This window comes from Corvus kubaryi, unplaced genomic scaffold (assembly GCF_017639235.1).
Source record: "Corvus kubaryi isolate FWS band 111438036 unplaced genomic scaffold, C.kubaryi_AGA036_p1.0 65310, whole genome shotgun sequence".
Classification (NCBI taxonomy): Eukaryota; Metazoa; Chordata; class Aves; order Passeriformes; family Corvidae; genus Corvus; species Corvus kubaryi.
This window is the reverse complement of record NW_024581913.1, coordinates 62,225-82,462: the sequence shown is the minus strand read 5'-3', so window position 1 is coordinate 82,462 and position 20,238 is coordinate 62,225. Positions and strand designations below refer to the sequence as shown.

The 20,238-nt window shown below is 43.5% G+C and overlaps 1 protein-coding gene across 1 annotated transcript in view; it reads right to left on the bottom strand.

Moving 5' to 3' along the window:
• The window catches only part of LOC121673280 (E3 ubiquitin-protein ligase SH3RF3-like), a 91,711-nt gene that overhangs the window by 25,131 nt on the left and 46,342 nt on the right, over positions 1 to 20,238 (bottom strand). The window contains exons 5-7 of the mRNA XM_042046467.1: positions 19,028 to 19,198; positions 15,546 to 15,796; positions 11,171 to 11,472 (exon numbers count right to left, since the gene is read on the bottom strand). Coding sequence (XP_041902401.1) covers positions 11,171 to 11,472; positions 15,546 to 15,796; positions 19,028 to 19,198 — 724 coding nt within the window. The remainder of the gene's footprint in view (positions 1 to 11,170; positions 11,473 to 15,545; positions 15,797 to 19,027; positions 19,199 to 20,238) is intronic.

Here is a 20,238-nt window from a genome sequence, read left to right as displayed (position 1 = left end):
AAGGGTAATAACACACCCTGTTTTAGTTAGCAAGCAGCCCTTGCACACTGTTAAGGCCTTTTCTGCCTCTTGCCCACCCGACCAATAAAGGGGCTGGGGGTGCACAAGGAGCTGGAAAGGGACACAGTGGGGACAGCTGACCCTTAGTGACCAAAGGGATATACCAGACCATATGGTGTCATGCTCAGCAACTGAAAGCCTGGGGAAGAATTAGGAAGTGGGGCACATTCACAGTGATAGTGTGACGGAGCCTGGCTGTCTGAAAGACGGCTGAAGATCTGCCTGTTGATGGGAAATGGTGAGTGAATTCCTTGTTTTGCTTTGCTTGTGTACACAGTTTTTGCTGTAACCATTGAAGTGTCTTTATCTCATTCCATGAATTTTCTCACTTTCATGGATTCTTTCTCCCTTCCCACTGTGGCAGGGAGCGAGTGAGTGGCTGTGTGAGTCTAAGCTGCCTGCCAGGGTTAATCCACAACAGTAGGATTAACCGGGTAGAATTCAGAAGAATTTTCCTAAAATGGAGAAATTATCCCAAATCACCATAATGAAATCTGCAAAGATAAGCATGATATGCAACTTTTAGGAATGAGAAATCAAATGCACAGATGCAAAATGAGGAGTGACTGGCCAGCCAGCAGCTCTCCAAAGGGACATAGAAGTTACACTGGATCACAAACTGGGAGTGAGTCAAGGTGCTGCGGTGAAAAAGAAAAACTTCATCTGTGAACTTACATATAAGTCATAGAAAGTGCTTATTCCATCCTAATTGGCACTAACAAGATCTCAGCACTACTCCACTCTGGGACACTGCTTTTAAGACTCCGTCAAGCTGAAGACTGCCCAGAGGAGAGCTGCAAGTGTAATCAGAGGCCTCGAAAACATTACTGTGAAGAAAGGCTGGGAACTGGGCTCAGTGAGGTTGAAAGAAGAGAATTCTCAAGGACTAAACACATTATTAGTTCTCTAACATGTGAAAGGCTGTCAAGAGAAAGCTGATCAGCAGTTCCATCTGGAGCAAGATATGAAGAAGCAAGACTGAGTTATAACCATAAAAGATTCGTGAGGGATAACGGAATTTTCTGGCCCGAGGAATATGAAAGGACAGGAATGGATCATTCAGGGAAGTTGCAGAATGGTCTTAGTGGAACAATTTCAAGAAAAGTCAGACATCTGTGGTGGGTAGTTGGCATCCACCTGACTTTCTCATGGCTAATGAATGGAAATCCACCCCAGGCTTCAGGGCCACCATCCTTACTACCTCCCCTGTGCCACTGTCTCTGCTGGCCAGTTGTATCTCTCAGCCAGGTTCACTCTAAGTCTGCCAGCCAGGAGTATCTGGCTTAGATATAAAACCTGTCCAGAAAAAATTTTAAAAGTTGGAAAATCAGTTTCCTCTTTTATGTCCTGATCAAAGCCTAGCTTATGCATTTCCCTTGCCACAGCAGGCACCATTGCGTGGATAGGATCTGCCTGCCTGACCTCCTCCCTCTTCTGTCTCAAAACTAAAGATATGAAAAATAACATGATGTTGTACAGGAGGGAATAGAGATCTCTGAGGTCATAAAAAAAGCCAGCTAGTTCCATTTTAAAATATACTAGTTCTGGACTGATCATGAATTGGGACAAAAAACTATAGCACAGGAAATCTACTTTACTGCAAAATAAGTTGGCCATGGACTCATATTAAATTACTTCTTCTCTCCCTGAGGCATCTGGTGATGAAGCCCAACGACAGTCTGCTTCTAGTGTGCTGAATACAGTGAGCGAGGACTAAAGTATAGTATTACAGATTCTGCTGTCTTAACTTACAGTAGCATGTCAGTGAATATGAACCAAACAAAATATATGCAAAAAAAGGGAAAGCAACAGGTTGAGTTCTGCCTTTATAATAAATTGCTTTTTAGAAGGTTGACTGCTTGACAGACTGCATTAATTGATTACAGGCAGCCTGCAGTTGTAGTGTCAGAGAAGTGACTTTTGCATGGTGTACTTTTTGAATTCCTGAGACTGATCTTTTCTCCAGAGGCCAAAATAACAACATTTTTTTTCAGTCCTTCAGAGACGAGTACTGACTCCATGTCTTCACTAGGTCCAAAGGGAATTACTAGATGCTTGAGACATTCAGTCGAAAAAAATAACAACCCAGACTGACTCTAAAGTGGCTTTACCATTTGGCAAAGGAAAGGCCGAGGGCTTGTGAATCTTTATGCTGCTTCTGCAATAAGAATAATAAACAAAAGTGTACAAAATATGATAAATATCCCTTTGCTGTAACTTGGTTATGCCCTCAAGTTACATAACAAAAATAGAAACATGCCACAGGTATTTGTTGATTGTTGTAACATGCTATTCCTACAGTATTGATGTTTGTCAGAAACTGCAATTTCATTTAGTTTACGTAATTCTTCTAGCAGAGCTTGCTGAAAGATTTCTGCACTGATTGTAGATATTTTAAACCACCTAGGAAAAATACCAGTACCCATGTGATGAGAAAAAGAAACACGTGCACTGAAAAGTTGATTAGAGACAATTTTCACAGGAAAGTTCAGGCTTTGTCTCCATAAAAAAACTGCATTGGCACTTGAAATTCTTGTATCTCAGTGAGTAATCTCTGTTGCATCTTCGTGGTTTAAGACTTACTGCCTTGTGAATTCACAGTTGGAAAACCACTGAAGAAAACAAACGAGTCCTGAATGTGTGGGATGCCAAGATGCCACCAACTCTGACACACTGCAAGTTGTTTCACTATTTTCAAGGCATCCAGCTTCCTACTCTCTTTTTCTGCTGGAATGGTTTCATCCTGCATGCCTTCCTTCCTGGGAGTGGTGGGGTAGCATCAGCTCATGCCAGCTCTGTGTGTTACTGCTTCAGGCAGAAAGGAAAACTACAGGGACAGGAACGAACAGAATTCACACTCTGGGTTTTTTAACCCATGCATGGGAATTGGGAACTTAATGTCATGAGGGAATGAGAGATCAAAACATGTTCTTCAGGAACAGGGCAGGGAGAGGGCAGAAGCCATGAGGGGATGCTCAGCTGCAGAGATGTGTGGTCTGGGGTGGGATTGGCCCCTATGATCCTGCAACAGGCGGAATGTGTCAATGTCTCTCACTGATAGCACAAGAGCGCTTACATTTCACCCGACTAATCCAAGGACGTACTTGCCATCCCCACCCACAGCCTGGCCCCATCCAGCCATCTGGTCCTGCATGATTTCTTCTGCAGGCAGGGGAATGCCATGGGAACGCCAGTGCTGGGATGCTCACACGCAGACACACACTCGCACACACATACGCCTCCAGCCTTCTGCTTCCAGTGCTCCCTTGCATGCTCTTTCTTTTGTCAGTTCTACTTTCCTCCTCAAGCCTACTAAGGATTTAGCAAAAGCTCATGGGACCTCTGTGCTATAAAATTAGGTCTCTACAGGTGCCAGGAGAATGCCGTGCCTTGGCATCCAAACAGCTTCATCTCCAGTTAGTAGATAAACTGAGTTTCCTCTTGAAGTTAAAGCACTCTCCATCTTCTCTTCCCCTGGATCCGCTTCCCCTTAAGGCCGCAGAGTGCAGCACAGAACCACTCAAAAGAGTGTTAGAGAAATCCACTGTGGACACTTGAGAAATCCTGTGACAGCACTGTGAGGCAGATAAGCAGAAGCGGGGGGAGAGGAGAGAAAAAAGGAATAGCTTTCGGAGACTGCTTGGCAGCAAAGTCAGCGCTTGAAATATCTGTGGGGAGTTTGAAAGCATTTCCTAACATCAAAAATGTGAAGAAGAAAAAGAAATTTTGATCAATGACTTATTGCCCTTGATCTAAGCAAAAAAATCCTAGCCAGTCAGAAATAACAGAAATCTGTTTTATTGTAAAGCTTAAGTTTTCTATGTTTTGACAGCTGGGGCTCATGCTTTTGGCTGGGTTATTTGCCAGCCTTAAAATATTCATCACTGAGTTGCCAGGTTTTTGTCCTTTCAAAATTAGCTCTAATGATGAAGGAGAAGGTGCTGGAGAGATTTTAAGCAGGAGTTTTCTGCCCTAAAACCGAACTTTGTGGCCTGAATTCACATGACCAGAAAAAGAGCTTTCCACTCCCTGGCCAAGTTTCTGGTGAATCACTTGCTGGTCACTGAGCCAAGATTCACTTTCTGGAGCATGGGAAGTAGTGGCTCATTTGTGATGAAGACAGCCCCCTCGCCTTTGTTGAGAGGAAATGGATTAACAGTATGTATTCTGTGCACAAATCTTGAGAGAACTGAGCTAAAATATTCCAGACTAAAGCATCCTTACCAAGAAACAAACTGGAACACATTACATGGAAAAGTCAAAGCTGATTCTGAAAATGATCAGTGAAATGCTGGTGTTGGTGGCTCCAGGATCAACTCAGATGTCTTACAGAGTACTCAGGAAAATAAGTGTCACAGAACTTATTATTTTTGATGCAAACCTTCAGATTACTGTTCCAGTGTTGCTTCCTCTTAATGCATCCTACACTTATTCTAAGAATTCAAGTCAGGCTCTTCTGGTCTTGTGCAATTTTTTTATTGTTATGTCTTGCACTGTTGTCATTTAATCACTTGGTTGTTATCATTCCATTTCATACCTGTGCAACTTAGTGGGCTTTCTTAGGTGAACATAAGGGAAATATTTTTCCCCAAATTGAAAAATGTTAAATAATTTCATATCTGCTAGGAAGACTAAATTCCTCTTCCAGAAACTCAGGGTCTGTCCTATTGACTTTTTATCTGAAAAGCCTGCTTGCATCAACTCTGTCCTTAGCTTCCTCTACTCATCCCAGGTGACCACCATTTTTGTCACATCATTTTATATCTACAAAGTCCTTGCAAGTGCTCAACACTTCACTTTTGAGACTGATCTTTCATTTTCTGGATAAGGAATTAAAATGTCTTTGGGGATATGAAGTGATAACAAATCCTTTTCACTCAGGGACAAGTTAATATGAGAAGTTGCAATGCAGAGACTAACAGTAAGTAAAAACTGAAATTGCATAACTGTGTAGGATCTGGTTCTTCAGGCAGTTTCAGGTCTACCAAGTGATAGCTTAATCGGACAGCTGTAATACAAACTAAGGTCAAAGAGCATCTCGGAGTTCATGAAGCCAAATTTCTAAAGGGCCTTAGATCTAGTCTTCAACTCTACATAAAGCCAGGGTGGGCGACTAAGTGTGCAGGCAGGAGGCCTGCACTGAGGGATGCTGCCAGGTAGGACTGAGCTGCAATTTAGGAGAAAGTAGAGGAAGGCACTGACAGGAAGAGGGAGTGGTGGAGAGGGAAGTCTCTCTGGTTATGTCTATTCTGGCACAAAGGACAAGGTCAGGATTTAGCAACCAACCTATGTCTGCATCCAGTAACCTTTGTGGTTTGGCTTATATCAATTTCCTGCTCTGCTCTGCACTGGTGCAGCCTCACCTCAAGTCCTGTGGGCAGTTTTGAGCCCACAATATAAGAAACATAGAAAGCTATTAGAGAGCATCCAAAGAAGGGCTATGAAGATGGTGAAGAGCCTTGAGGGGAAGTCATGTGAGGAGCTTCTGAGGTAACTTATCTCATCCTGGAGAAGAGAGGAGACCTCACGCGAGTCTACAACTTCCTCATGAGGGGCAGTGCTCTCATGATCTCTTCTTTCTGATGACCAGGGACAGGACCCGAGGGAACGGCCTGAAGCTGTGCCAGGGAAGGTTTAGGTTGGATATCAGGAGAAGGTTCTTCACCTAGATTGTGGCTGGGCATTTTAACAGGCTGCCCAGGGAAGTGGTCACAGCACCAAGCCTGACAGAGTTCAAGAAGCATTTGGACAATGCTCCCAAGCAAATGGTGTACTTCTTGGAGCTGTCCTGTGCAGGACCAGGAGCCGAACCTGATGATCCTTGTGGGCCCCTTCCAACTCAGGATATTCTATGATTCTATGAACTAGCACTCTCCCAGGACAGCGCAGGAGCATGGTTTGGGCCACACCACTTATCAGGACTGTTCTTGATGAGCAGTCTGGATGTAGCCACCCTATTTTGGGCAGAGAAAAAAGCTTAGAAGCACGGATGCAAGTCATGAAGGGACATTTGCAGGGCCAGAAAACAGGCCTTGGCTTGTTCCGTTTTGCCATATAATTCTCACACCGGCCTCATGCCAAACATACTGTATCATTTGAGGAATGCATTTATTTTGAGCAGTACTGATACTTGAGAAAGTGAGTGACACTGGTGAAAACAGACAGATGTTTACTCATTCAGTCTTCACATGCAAAACTGTTGGTGTGTGTTCAAAGTAATTTTCTGAAGATGTATCTCATCTTAACATCAGGAAACAGCAGCCTAGTGTATGTTCCATTTGTTGTGACTTGTTAATCTAGATCCTCTATATATTCCAGGTTCCTAAATTTAAAGCTGCAAACAGACTTGTTCTCTCAGCACACTTATAAGAAATGTTTAATTTTACATTGCCAATTTTCAAATATTTCAATATACTCTAGCTAGGTAAAACAGTAAGGAATTACTGTAACTCAGTGATGAATTAATGACTTACTTGATAGTGCAAGCTCTTATTTGCCTCTCTGTCAGCTCTTGGGCCAGACATTTTGGAAGGGTTTAATCAAAAGCCTCATCAAAAGCCAAATGAGTGGATTTTAAAGAAAGTTTAATTACAGTGGTCAAGCCACCCAGCATGATTTGCTTGATTTGATTAACATAATGAGGAGCTCATTTAATGAGAAATGCATTAATTCATTCAAACAAGTGGTTTTATCAGTGGTATTAAGCACCAACCCAGATTATGTACAGCAGAAACTATTATAGCAAAAATTGAGCAAGGTCAAAGCAGTAGTCATACTATAATTATAAGCTCTCAGCTGTAATCTACCAGTTGAACTTGAGTAGTATTCACCCTGCCCAAAAAAGCTGCATCCCTATTTTAAACAGCCCCCAAACCATGCAGTTTTGCTCCAATTCCACAGCTGAGATCTCCATCTCCTTCTTTCAGATATTCAGAAGGTTTGGGGACTGGGACTGAATTTTCTGAGTTTCAGATGGCTACACATGCAGATATTAGTAACAAATGACAAAGAGCTCAAAGGAACCCTGCTATGACTACATGCCCTTAAAGGAAACGGATGTTGTCCATTTGCTCTTTGTTTTATCTCTCTCCTGACCGTGTGATGTCTTAGGGATGCTCCCATTCCTAACCTGGCATAGAGTGACTCTGGGGAAAAATTAGTATTTTACTGCTGGGGAAAGAAACTTCTTTCTTGCAAAAAGAAGAAAAATTTGCCTCAAGTGGGAAGTTTTTGAGAAAAAGAAGGAAGAGTCTCCTTCACACTTTCTTCAACTGCCTTCTTCAGATACATTTCACATCCTGTATTTCAACTTCCTCATTTCAGGACCCCTTCCTGTGGGCTTTGCACAGCACCCTTCACCTGCATGCCCCACTGGCACCCCTTCTCTGGTGCTCCCTGCTCTATCTCCCAGCAGCTGCCAATGCTCTTCTCTCTCCTCCGCTGCCCTGACCACCGTTACCTCTTCAACTTCTGCCGTGCTCCCTTACCTGTACTCAGGCCACTTGTTATTCCTGCAGCGTCGGCGCTACCCCTGCGGGAGCCTCCTTTCCTGCTGCTTCCTACTGTGCCCGTACAGCACTGAAATTTCTTTGATTTTCAAGTGCTCTACTTCTCAGCCTGCTTGGCTGCCAGAGTACTTTCCAAGTACTGTTGCACAGTGGACTTAGGCACTATCTATGGCACAGTTTTTCATTAGCTACCATCAGCAGCTGGTAAAGGAGACAGTACTCAACACTGTTCCCTAAACAGGCAGGAGGCTGGTCACGGAGCTGAGATGTGGAGCACAAGCCCAGTTGCAGACGGGATCCTCCGGGCATAGATGCATACCACCAAGCGAAGACTGGCATGGAGGTGGAATTTTACCTCCTGATTAAGTCAGCAGGAATATGATAGGAAGACACTATTATTAGGGTACCTAAATGAATGTAAGTACCAAGGTTCACATGCAGCTTTCGAAGTTTGGATCAAGATCTTCAAGAAATAAGCTGAAGCAGAGAACTAAAGATGTCAAAAAAAAGACCTAAGGATTTATTTGCTATATTAATAGAAAATGAGCAAGAAAATAATTCATGCTGATCTGAAACCATACTCCTTGGGATTATTTCTGCCAGGAAATGTGGATTATTTCCACAAGGAAATGAGTAAAAGTCGGAATTGGAGTCCTTTGATTTTAGAGAAATCTTGGGATCTGCCTATATGTGACTGCTGCACACCAACAGGAACCCGTGATATTGGCATACAAACATTCGCACAGAGGAAAGCATTAACAGTGATGGCTGCACCAAGCACTCAGCAAGGCTATTTCCACAGTGAAATTGATTCCATCTTGGAACAAGCAACACAAACAACCTACATGGACTCACTGCAGAAGCTGCCTCTTGGTGTCATATTTAGTATCCCTAAGTGGAATCTATGTGGGTAATCATAAAACATAAATTCTTAGAAGATCATATCTTAAAACACTTTTCCTCACTATCTCCCAGCCCAGCCTTCAAGCAGACAATCAACATTGCTAAAGTTATAATCTGAAGAAAATTCCCCAAGGACCAATATATCTCACTATACTAGAGTGATAAATGCAAAAATTGCAATTTATCTCCACAGCCCTCAAAAGAATCATGAAAACCAATGGATCCTCATCATGTCCATCCCTGAATGCAAACTACTTCTTCTTATGTACTGTGTGCCCTCTGTACCAAAGTGAACTCACACTGACAATTCCTGCATGAAAGAAAACCATGGTTAATAACATGAAAATGTCTCCTAAACCAGTTAATTCTCTGATCATTCAGCCTTTATCCTCAAGCATATCCTACAAAAGACACTGGAAAGACTAAGCCAGGATTAAAGTTAACAATTTCATGGGACACCAAAAATTGTTGATTCTAACAACAGTGCGAATTTTATGGCACATTACAATTTACATCACATATGACTTGCTAATCTCAGTTTCTCAGGAGATAATTACCTTCCATCCTGTGTTCAGTAGAGCTGAAGATCTTATTACCTCTCCTCTTACTAACTTCCCCTCTGTTCCTTTCATCTCAAAATACCTGACTGATTAATATAATGAAACTGAACTCAGAAAAATTGTTTCTGATCTTTGCTTACCTGGCAGCTTGCTAGCTATGTCCCTCCTTCTGTTTTTTGCTCCTTGATCTTGTCTGATTTTTTCCTAATATGTGTACTGATAACAGATACTGCCTTTCTCCATAGATACTCCCTCTGATTGTTATGACACTTTCCAATTTACCAAAAAACTGCCCAACCAGCCTTCACTTTGAAAATATCAAGCACTGTTACAGGTATGGTCCCAGTTCCAACTCACAGATGCCTTTCTGAATAGTTATATGGTTTTCAGTCTGACATTATCCAAGCTCTCAGTTGCTGCAAAGAAATATTTGGGCTTAGCAAAGAGTAAGAACACAACTTATCTGGCCAAACATCAGTCACTATTTCTAAAAGGAAAGGAAACACTGCTACTTCAGATCTTTCTAAAAGAAAGTGAACTATAACATGGACAAGATTCAGGAATATGTTTTTCAGCTGGGGCAGTTATGTATTACCCAGTCAAGTCATAAATGAAAATTTTTATTGTCACTTCTCTCTGGTACTTCCCAGATAGTGAACTGGTCTTTGGTAATGCCCATTGCAATGATGTTGTATATCATTTGCTTCTCCCCTTCATCCATGGAGTTCAAAAAACTTAATTTTATTTCTTTGCATCCAAATTCAGTAACTTTAAGCTGTAACAGCTTGGCAAAGGTTAACCAGTATCTTAGGACTGTACTTGATATAATTTTGCCTATGGACTTTCAGTATGCAGTATCACATGAATTAAAACACATGGACCTGTCACTTAATGTGTTTTAGGAAGTATTAAATAAGCTAGTACACAAAGCTCTGAAGTAATGTGCAGATCTACCACCTCCTGCCAAATGCTATTCTCTTCCTTGGACTTGCAGAAGTAGCAGGTGTTGCTCTGCTTCCACCACATGCAGTCCTTGATGCACACCTAGGAGTTGTTCTTTGTAGGCAGGCACCTAAATGTCACATCCAGGGCAGAATTTCTACACCCTTCTTCTTTCACCAAAATGCACTAAGAGAAAATCCAAGCCAGGATTAAGGAAAGGATTTTAAAACTTGTATTCCTCATTTTATGGAACTAGGGGTTATCTGTGACCCTGATGACACATGAGACCTGCCACCTCAGTATTACCATGTACAAAGAAGCTGCTTACTCTGTATGTGTCTGTCATCATGGAAAAACTCAGGGAACATATGGAAAGGATTTTTTTCAGGTTCAAAGGAAAAGCAGGCCCCCACATGTCTTCCTCCTACTCAGATACAAACCAGGATCTTGCTCTGCTAGCCAGTACAGAGATAATCTTCAGCATTGATATATGGGAACTGCTGACACAATGTAAACATTTGGTAAAAGCAAAATATTTGGCAAGAACCTAAAAGGCTGGGAGCTTAAAGCAGCTCTCCACACCGGCTTTTCTTAGCAAGGTGTGCCAGGGAACATGTACCCAGCTATCAGTCCCACTGCTGGCTCTTAAGAGATTTGCCCTGCAGTGCCACATCCCAATGAGCACTATCCAACTCCCTTCTCTTTTGGCTGTGCCACTGCAATGAAAGTTTCTTGAAGAAGTGGAGATGTTTCTGGAAGTGCAAAACAGCTCCTACCACTCACAAGCCGATGTTTTACTGTGCCTGAGGCACCTGCTGTGCGGCTGGTGCCACCATCAGCCTCTTCGATGTAGGGAGGCGGATGGATTCTGACTTGGCTATCCTGTTCTGACGGCCAAGAGCCCGCTACAACATCTCACTGCACCACTGCAAATTTGCAGGTCTCAGCGCTGATCATTGGAAGAAACATACAAATTCAGCCCATTCAACCTTATTTCCCATCCGCGAGCAGGTAACGTTGAGAGCAATGTTGAGGATGGTGGGGGGGGAAAGGATGAAGTGTGGAAATAGCGTGAGATGAGGACGCCCAAGCTGTCTGGCGATGGAAACCAGTTTCCGCAGGGCGCCTCCTCAACAGCCCCGTGGGAGGGAGATGTGTCAGGAGCACGGCGCACAGCAGAGGCACGGCGGCCCTTACCTTCTCATTCTTCCTCTCCTCGGGTTTGCCGGCAGGCCCGGGCGTGGCGGGGCCCAGGGGCCCGCCGCTCACGTCCCCGTTGAGGTGCGCGGCGCTGACGTTGGGCGGGGTGATGGCGGCGGCGGCGGAGGTGAGCGGCATGAGGGGCCGGGCCCCCGGGGCGGGCGGCTGGTGGCCGTGCTGCGGGGACACGGCGGGGTGAGGCCGAATGGCTGCGGCGGGCAGGCGGGAGGGCGAGCTGGGCGTCCGCAGAGGCGAGACCGTGGCCGTGGGTCGCTCCGGGGCCGGCACTGCCGGGTGCGCTGCGGGAGGGGGACAGAGCACGGTTAAATTCCCCTCGCACTGCCCTGATAGGCCCTTCAATGGCCACAGCTCAGCTGGTCAGTAACACCAAGCTTGTGGGTTCGATCCCCTTAGGGACCATTCCTTTGAAGACTTGGCGTCGATGATCCTTGTGGGTCCCTTCCAACTCAGAAAATTCTGTGATTCTGTCTGTGAAGGTGCCAAGGGCCTGATGGAGACAAAAGCTCTGAGCCTTAGCCCAGGATATCTCACGCTGCAAGTGTTTTTGGCTAATGCCCCTCCTGGCTGCAAAAGGCCTGTCCGAAGTCACCAAAATTGGTTTGTTCCCCCCAGTGATGCCACTGGGAAATGGCATTCACTATCCCTGCCCATGCCTGGAAATAAATACCTATCCTGATGTCTTTTTAAAATACATTATCTCATTCCAACTGAGCTGTTTTCCACACCCTCCCCAGGCTCCCCTCCTAACGTGATAGGTTTTGGACCAATGCAACATGGGACCTAAGGGGTTAGCCCAGATGATCCATGCTGACCCTGCAGACAGCAATTACAAAGGGAGGTCTCTTGTTTCAGCTCTAACAAAATGATCAACATCACATCACTGTGCTGCAGAGGATAAATTAAGCAGAAATCCACCGGAGGATTTCTGAGCTCAGCCTCCTCTCTGCCAGCAAAGTCCCTAAGGGACTATGCAGTGCCTTTTAGTCTAGCTGCTCCTGCTAAGCAAACCCTGCCTGCAAGCAGTGGGAACCAGGAATTAGAGCTTGTCCATTTAACTGTGACTGTGACACACTGATGAGGTCAGCCCTCCAGGGATTCCGGAGCCTGTTGCATGCTTCAGGTTGCAAAAAAATGTGATAAAGTTCTGGGTCCATTTCCACAATGATGTTGTCTGTGACTTTGTTACCTAAATACAGCTCCACTTCAAGTATGTACAGCCCAGAAGCCGAGTCCATACTCAGACATTCCCTCACATAAATGATTCAATAATAGAACTGGCTGGAAAGTGCCCATTTCATAAATGATTTCAAGGTTTCATAATCTTGTTTAGTTCTGTCTCAGTGCAAAATTTGAACCTCTGAACATTTTTCTGAGCACATCATGCTCACTCACCCCACAATAGCCTCTATTTTGGTCAGGTTACTCATCCGGGATGTGAAAACATAGAATGTGATCATTGCACTGTTCTCTTATGCGAAGAACAGCTCTGGAAAGCCATCAATTCCCTGAGCCAGTACAGCTTCATGGTTGGTCTGGTTGAACTATATCCATTCCTGACAAAAAATTTGAATCCAGCAAATCAGCTTTTCTTTGACCAAGATGCATTTTACTGGAAAATTTCTGATCCACTTTGATCTGTGATTTTCTTACAAATTTGTCTGAAGGACAAACTTTTATGTAGCTGGAGTTCACTCAATCTATAACTACACAAAAGTTCTAGAACAACTTAAAGCACTAGTTTTTATTCCTATGGTTATCAGTGGCAGCCATTAAGCGGGATTAGATTGATAAAGTGCCATTAATCATACTCACGACACCACCTGAGCACTCATGCCAGGAGGGAATTTAATCTTCCAGTCTTATGCCCTATGATCTGACATGATACTGAACGTGATGGGCCAGTCATCATCAGATTAGCATCTCCAAAGTTGATATGATTCTCCCTCACAGTAGCTCCTTGACTCTAGAACATCTTTTTTTACTTGCTTGTATATAGCAAATTAGCTAAACTATCCTTAGCCAGTCTGTAACTTGATACAACTTAACGATGTTGTATGAGGAAGGCCCTAAAAGTTATTATTACTGACACCTTCAAGACTATTTTTACTATTAGTTATCATCTTCCCCTCCTAGGACTACCGAAAACATGCAGTGAAAGTGCAGTTCATTTCCAGAAAGCCAGGCAGGGTACCACTGGTTATCTTGAAGTGATTCCCTCCTCATTTTCCCATTTGGAACCTGAGTGATGAGCAACTGTTGCTATCAGAAATCTAATTTTTTTGGGACGGTTAAGCTTGCAGGATCTAGGTTTTGAACTACTGTTTGTAGGGAGCAATGGCTTTCCTAAATTTAGAGGAAAAGCATACTAATAGAATTGCACTGCATGTACCTGGATGCAGAACCCTGGTTTGATAATCATATTAGGTACATCAACTCTTTCTTGTAGGACTTGGTGTTTCCATACACAAGGGAACATGAGAAACAGTAAAAGAAATGGCCTGAGAAAAATCCGCTCTGAGTGGAGCTCTCACATTCTGTTCTGTAGTTTCATCTGCTTGCTGTTACAATGTATGCCTTTGCTCTGGGATCGCTGGATCTGGACTGTGCTGCATCAAACATGCTATTAATTAGCAATGCTCACTGAAGGCTATTTTTGTTCTACACCACTCATATTTCATTTTGGATGTATTCCTACATTAGTGGCCTTGTAGAAAATTGATTTGTTACTCATGTATATTGCAAGCCAACAGAAATGTGATTTGAATACTGTGCCAGCTTGCCTCTCTTGGAAAGCTTTTCCAAAAGTCAGTGCATTGACCTGTCCTGCAGGGGCTCTGGTCCACAGGACACTGGTGAGGACAGCCATTACGGAGACAATTACTGATAATCATGAAAACTTCCTTTATTTATCCTGGCAAAGGTTTATTTAATTAAAACAACAATCTCATTGATCTTCTGGAAAGGTTGGAAAACTCTCTGCTTAGGAGGCTTTGGAACAGCTCTGTGGTCCCTGGATCACTCTGCCTGCCAACACTTTGGCACTTTAGAGATGTCAGAGTGACCTAGAGGAGCAATCTTAAATCAGGGAAGCTGCTGGAGGTGTAGCACAGTAGCGCTGTGGAAAGAAGGCATGGGGCATGCCAGGCCTGTGGGGCAAAGCAATCTGTCACCTTGGTTTCACGGGAGTCACCTGCCTGTTGACATGGGCACAGGAGGCACCAGGAGCCCCTGAACACTTCCTGAGCACTTCACCCAAAAGGGGCCATTTTTGCCTTTGCACTGTGGGAGCAGGTGACCTTTTGGAAGGGTGTGACTTGAGGGTAAAGCAGCACTTTCTGAAGCAGACAAAAAGAGGATAAATCGATTATTCCCCAGTATGACATGTAAAGCCCTGCACTGTTTGTTGAGCAGAGGAGTCACCACTGTTTGACACTGAGATTCACAGGTATGTGATTATGTTTTCTTCCCTCTGGTCTGCACTGTGTAGGAGGTGAGATTAGATGGTCATAATGGAGCCTTCTGGCTTCAAAAGGTATGAATTCATGACTTACTCTGCAGGGTATTTCTCATTTGTGTTTGCTCTGTTTTGTATCTAAGACCACAGTTTTCAGCAGTCACAGTTCTTACTGATCTGCCTTTGTAAATACAATGGCTCACATCCCTATAAAATATCAGAAACAAAATGTTTTAAATTTTGCTATAAAGTTCCACCACAGGATTTACTTCTACTTTATGCAACATCAGAAGCTGTTTAACATCAGGGAAAGGGGAATAAATTGTACTCTAGAAAATTGTGCGGTACATCAGAAAGGGAACCTAGAAAGAACAGAGGCCCCCTGGTGCAAGAAGCTCTTATTCTCACTTCAAAAAGGTGGCAGCATTTTTCAGATCTTTTGCTTTATCACTAACACGGGGTCCCGTTCTGCCTTATAAATACCTTTCATCCCTGTAGCCCAATGAAATGCTTCTTAATTTCAAGGCATGTATTACTTGCTCTGCAATAAGGGCAGTATTTTTTTATCAGCAAGCCAACCGGACTCAGAACTGTTCATCTCCTCAGTATACAGAGTGCTTGCTTTCACTCAGATAAATTGTATAAATATTTGTAAACACTACAATCTATTTCAGCTGTAGCAACAGAACGATCTGATAAACACAACGTGGTTCCCAGAGATCAATAGAAACCCATAAATATTACAAGCAAAGAAAACACACTCTATCAGCAGTGGACAAACTCCACATTGACTGGGCTGTGACTAAAGCGAGTCAAAGCTGTGGGGACAAGCACATTGTAGAGGATGCCACATCAATCCTGCCAGTGCAGGGCAGGAGGCACGGGGTGAGCACTTACCCATCTGCATGGCGCTGCGGGGCTGGCTGGCTGGCTGCTGAGCCGAGTACCTCAGGCAGTTGTTCAGCTGCGGAGAGGCCGCCTGCAGCTGCGGATGCGTCTGGGGAGCAGTGATGGGAACAACTGGTCTGACAGCCGTGGTGGCATTGCTGTGACCAGCCACAATGGGGTGGATGGCTCCTGGGGCTACTTTTGTTGTTGGAGCTCCTCCAGCTCCACTGTTCCTGGGCTGCCCAGCTCCCACTGGCACCCTGCATGGAGACAAGTGCACAGTGTAAGCATGCTGCAGAGACCCCAATACCCAACCACCGTGCTGATAAGTACCCCCAGTTACCAAGGGGGTTTAACATGATACCCTATCAGCTGTTAAAGTAAACTGAAGTATTGATAGAGATTTATCTTTATAGGATCCATTTATAAGCATGCTGGGGGATATTTTCACCTCTTTATCCTACAGGAAGAAGTGCAGAGTAAAAACAGAAAAGATAACTTTTCTCATCATGTCTTGTATTATGCTACATTTCTGTCTGAATAGTTTCTAGTAAAATCACAAATCTTAATTCAGAGGAAATGAGTATGTCCCAAATGTCATTTTGTGTGCCAAAGGCTATTTCACATGGGGTGATAATTAAAAGAGACTCAGAGATCTTTTCTTTGGACCAAACTTGCATACAGCCCAACAGGGAGAAACAAAGATGAGTAACACCAAATCTGTGTGTGGCTGTTGAAGGGGACGGGGAAGCAGCAGACTTGACTGGGCTTGGCTTGGCTGAACATTCACCCTGTTCATGTAACCAGCCCTAGCTTAGATTTGCTAAGGGAATGCAACAGGGACAGGAATGCAGCTGACCCGAATGCAAAGGAAATCCAAACAGTCATTGACGCCTCTCCCACTTCTCACTTCAACTGCCTGCATAATTTGTATTTCACCTGAGTGGCCAAGTAGACCTCAGAGGGAACGGACAAGGCTTCTTCTCCTATGAATTGAGTTCAGACTACAGCATGTCTTGATCCTCTTACCACTGAGCTAAAAACTCTGACCAGGACAAAAGGACACTGAGGAGGACAGAAGGACATCAATGCACAAACTCTGCTGCTGCTCAGCAGCTCTTTCTCTGAGTTTCTTACTCAAGTTCCTGAATAATTTCCTTCCCCAGCTGTAGATGCCATGAAACAGATGGATCATTTTGTGCTGTTCTCTTCTCCTGGGCTGCTTCTGGGGCCAAGGTCCTCTTCCAGGGAAAGGACAGCACAGGGAATAGGAGGCAGAACAAAGTAAGGTGAAGGAAATTGAAATGAGACAGTGCAAGGGTTTAGAAAGAGAGGAGAGAATAACACAAAAAGTGTAAGAGTCAACTATGGGGTATGGAACTGGGAGAACCTCTGGGTCCCCAAGATTGTGTAGGAACACAGAGAGGAGAAGAGCAGAAAGGAGCATGTTGAACAATCTGGTCTGATTCAGAGGACATGGGTGACAGAAGAAATAACCCTAAGAAAAGAGTGAAAAACCAAAAGAGTGAAATTCGGATGGAAAAAGACCAAAGCACAGGCTGGAGGATATGGTCCAGAAGTGCAAAAGATAGCTATCCCTTCTGCCCAATCCACTCCTTGCTGAAGTCACAGGAGGAAAGACAACACTGTGGTGTCATTCACTTATCTCATGGTGGAAGGTTTGCCTGGATTACATTTTGCTAAATAAATCTGATTTTTTCTTCTATTTTTTTTTTTGATAAGCCTCCAGGTTGGAAAAAGCTGGGAATCCCACCAGATGGAAATCTTGACTGTCTGTCATCTGCTGTGAAGAGCTGGCAGGGTGGCAGGAAGGTTCAGCTGGAGCTGGCTTGGCCATCTGCACTAGATTGAGTTTGCCAGAAAAGCACATCTAATGGTTCACTGAGAGCTGTGTTCAGACAAACATGCACACCAACATGTACAGAAACTATCTGTGACTCCAACAGAGGTAGATAGATGTTGGATGTGGGAAATTTTCTCTGCTGTCCTGTGTCTGTCTGTCCATCTAAAGAGTTCTGTTCTGTTCTTTTTCCGTAATACTCCACTCACACACATGTTTTGGCAGCTTATAAATCTAGTTCAGTGTTACTAAATTCACAACTTCTTTTCCTTGGGTTTTGTAGGGAGTGGCAGAAAAACATGTATGAATCCAATCCTCTGCTTTGCTGTCAAAGGGGAACAAAGTATGTTGAAAGTAGTGCAAATAGGAGATTTTGTTGCTATCAGATTTTTCTTGCTGTTCTCACTGAGGGTGATTTATACAGAAACTTAATTAGCCCACAGGATCATAAATATAATCATAAAGCTGCTTTCAGGTTTTGTGGAAAGCACTTTTGCCCTTTAGCACTTCTCTGTCTTGTTCTAGCTGTGACATGCTGCATTTAATAAAGTCTTGCTGATTCAGATAACCAACCCTTCAGCACAAACTTCCTTACTAATTAAGAGCTGAAGAGGCAAGGAGTGAAGGCAGCCAAGGGGCTCTATAAAATAAGGTAAATACATTTAGGTTGATGAACAGTTAAGAACCAGTGAATTAATGTTTGGGGTTTTCTTACTGAAATGCAATATTAGGACTTTCAGCAGTCTTAGTTACTGCCTTCTGATCTGTTCTTAACTTTTGGTGTTACTCAGAACACATGCTACACACTTGACATAAACTGTAGATGCAACAAAGCTGGATCAATTTTTCAAGATCAACAGTGTCTGAGCTGTGAGGTGCTCTTCTCTGTAGAGGAGTCAAAGATGGTGGAGACAGTGTTCATGTGGGAGGAGAGACTGAGAGCACAGGAGAAGGAATGAGTTCAGTTTGCAAATCCACAATTGCTCTAAAGGAGATAGGGGCATACAAATCCCAGCATTCACCTGCAAGGAACATGTGGGGCAAACAGTCTGTGACACAGAAATGGACTTTCTTCTCAGCTTCTCAGCTTTGATTTGGTGTTGTCCAATACTGAACTCTGACAAATGGCATTCCTCCCCCAAAAATGCCATTCTTTCCTTTTCTCATCTTCTGCAACCGAGGCAGGGGTAGGTAAAATCAGACAATTTACTTAACTCTCCTACCACGTTGGAATTTTAACTGTTCAACCATTAGTCCAGAACCAAACCATTCCAGATCTTTGCTTTAAGAAGAACAAAATCAACATGAGGAGCTACTGAAAAGCAAGACACAAGCATTCCTTATTTTGTTACACGTCCAGTGGTTTTATAACAACAAAATCATTAGCAAACAGATTCTTTACAATAGTAAAACCTGGGCCTATCAGAGGTTATAAATGCCATCATCTAATACAGCTAGTGCAATCTCCTGAGGACATGGATAACTCCAATGCTACAACCTGCAAGTCTCATTACTGAAGTCTGCAGTGCCACCAGAGAATTTCTGGAAGGGGAATGTGATAGCAGAGCTGCATTGCTTTCAGCATCATCCAGAATCCCTCTCAGCCCCAGTACAGGCTGGTGGTCCTCACCTTGAAACAGGTGTCACGTAGTTGCCTGGGAAGACACCAGACATGCCACTCCTCAGAGACGTGCCCTTGAACCAGCCGTCCTGGCACTTCTCAATGACCCGGTACATCTCCCCTTTGCGGAGCTCCAGCTCGTCGTTCTTCTGAGGCTTGTAGGCATACAGGGCTAGGTAGCTGTGGGGAGAGGTCACACAGGGAAAAAGCACAGAGATGGTATCAACCACCACCTGTCCTGCTCCAGCTACAGCCCCACAGAGCAGAAAGTGAGCAGAAGCACTGTTCAGAAGTCGTAGTTAAAAAGGGACATCATTATAGGCTGCTTCACAAACAAGGAAGGGCAGAGACTGAATTCTAAGACAATAAAGATAACTAATCAGAGTAAAAGGTAATTTAGAAGTTGATGAGACATACTTCTCACTCAGGGCACAACCAAAGCCAAACAGTGCCACAAAGCAACACCAAAGTTAAGGACTTAGCAACAGTTTCAGAAAAACATGACAATTACAGAGACAGCCAGAGTAACAAGGGCTCGAGTAAGAGGACTTTGCAAATCCTGACATCTGGAAGAAGTATATATTCATATACTTCAGGGTGGGATCCACCTCTGTTGTGGAGTTTAAGGGGAAATTTTTCTTACAGGTAGGCTGCTTTTCTTGCAGCTTTCTCAATGCTATTTATGCTGGCCAAGTTTAGAAACAACACACAACACACAACAAACTATTTTGATCTGGTACAGTAATTCTTACACTATATTGGTAAAACAAAAGTGAGAAAGGGCCACATTCTGCAAGGGGTTTTTTACTTAAGTAAGTCAAGTGGTAGAATTTGGTTTTGGATGTTTTGCATTCAAGTATAGTAATAAATCTTTAATATAGGGTCCAATATGTAGAACTTTTTATTTATTTAATTACAGCTTTTATTTATTCCCTTTGTTTAGAATCTATTTATCTCTCTTTTGTTCTTCTGTTACTATTTCAGGGATGTGTCTAGTGTTGTGAAATGACTACAGCTTAAAATCCCTACAGATACTCTCTCTGTTTAGAGAGATTCTTGTTGAAAATTAAGAATGATTGCTTGCACTTTGGGAAATAATGGAAAGTCAGGATAGAATAGCAAGAATGCACACACAGAACGACACTTTCTTTGTAAAATACCAGATTTTTTTGGTACTGTCACTTTTCTACAGATGCAAAAAGGGATTTCTGGTAATTTTT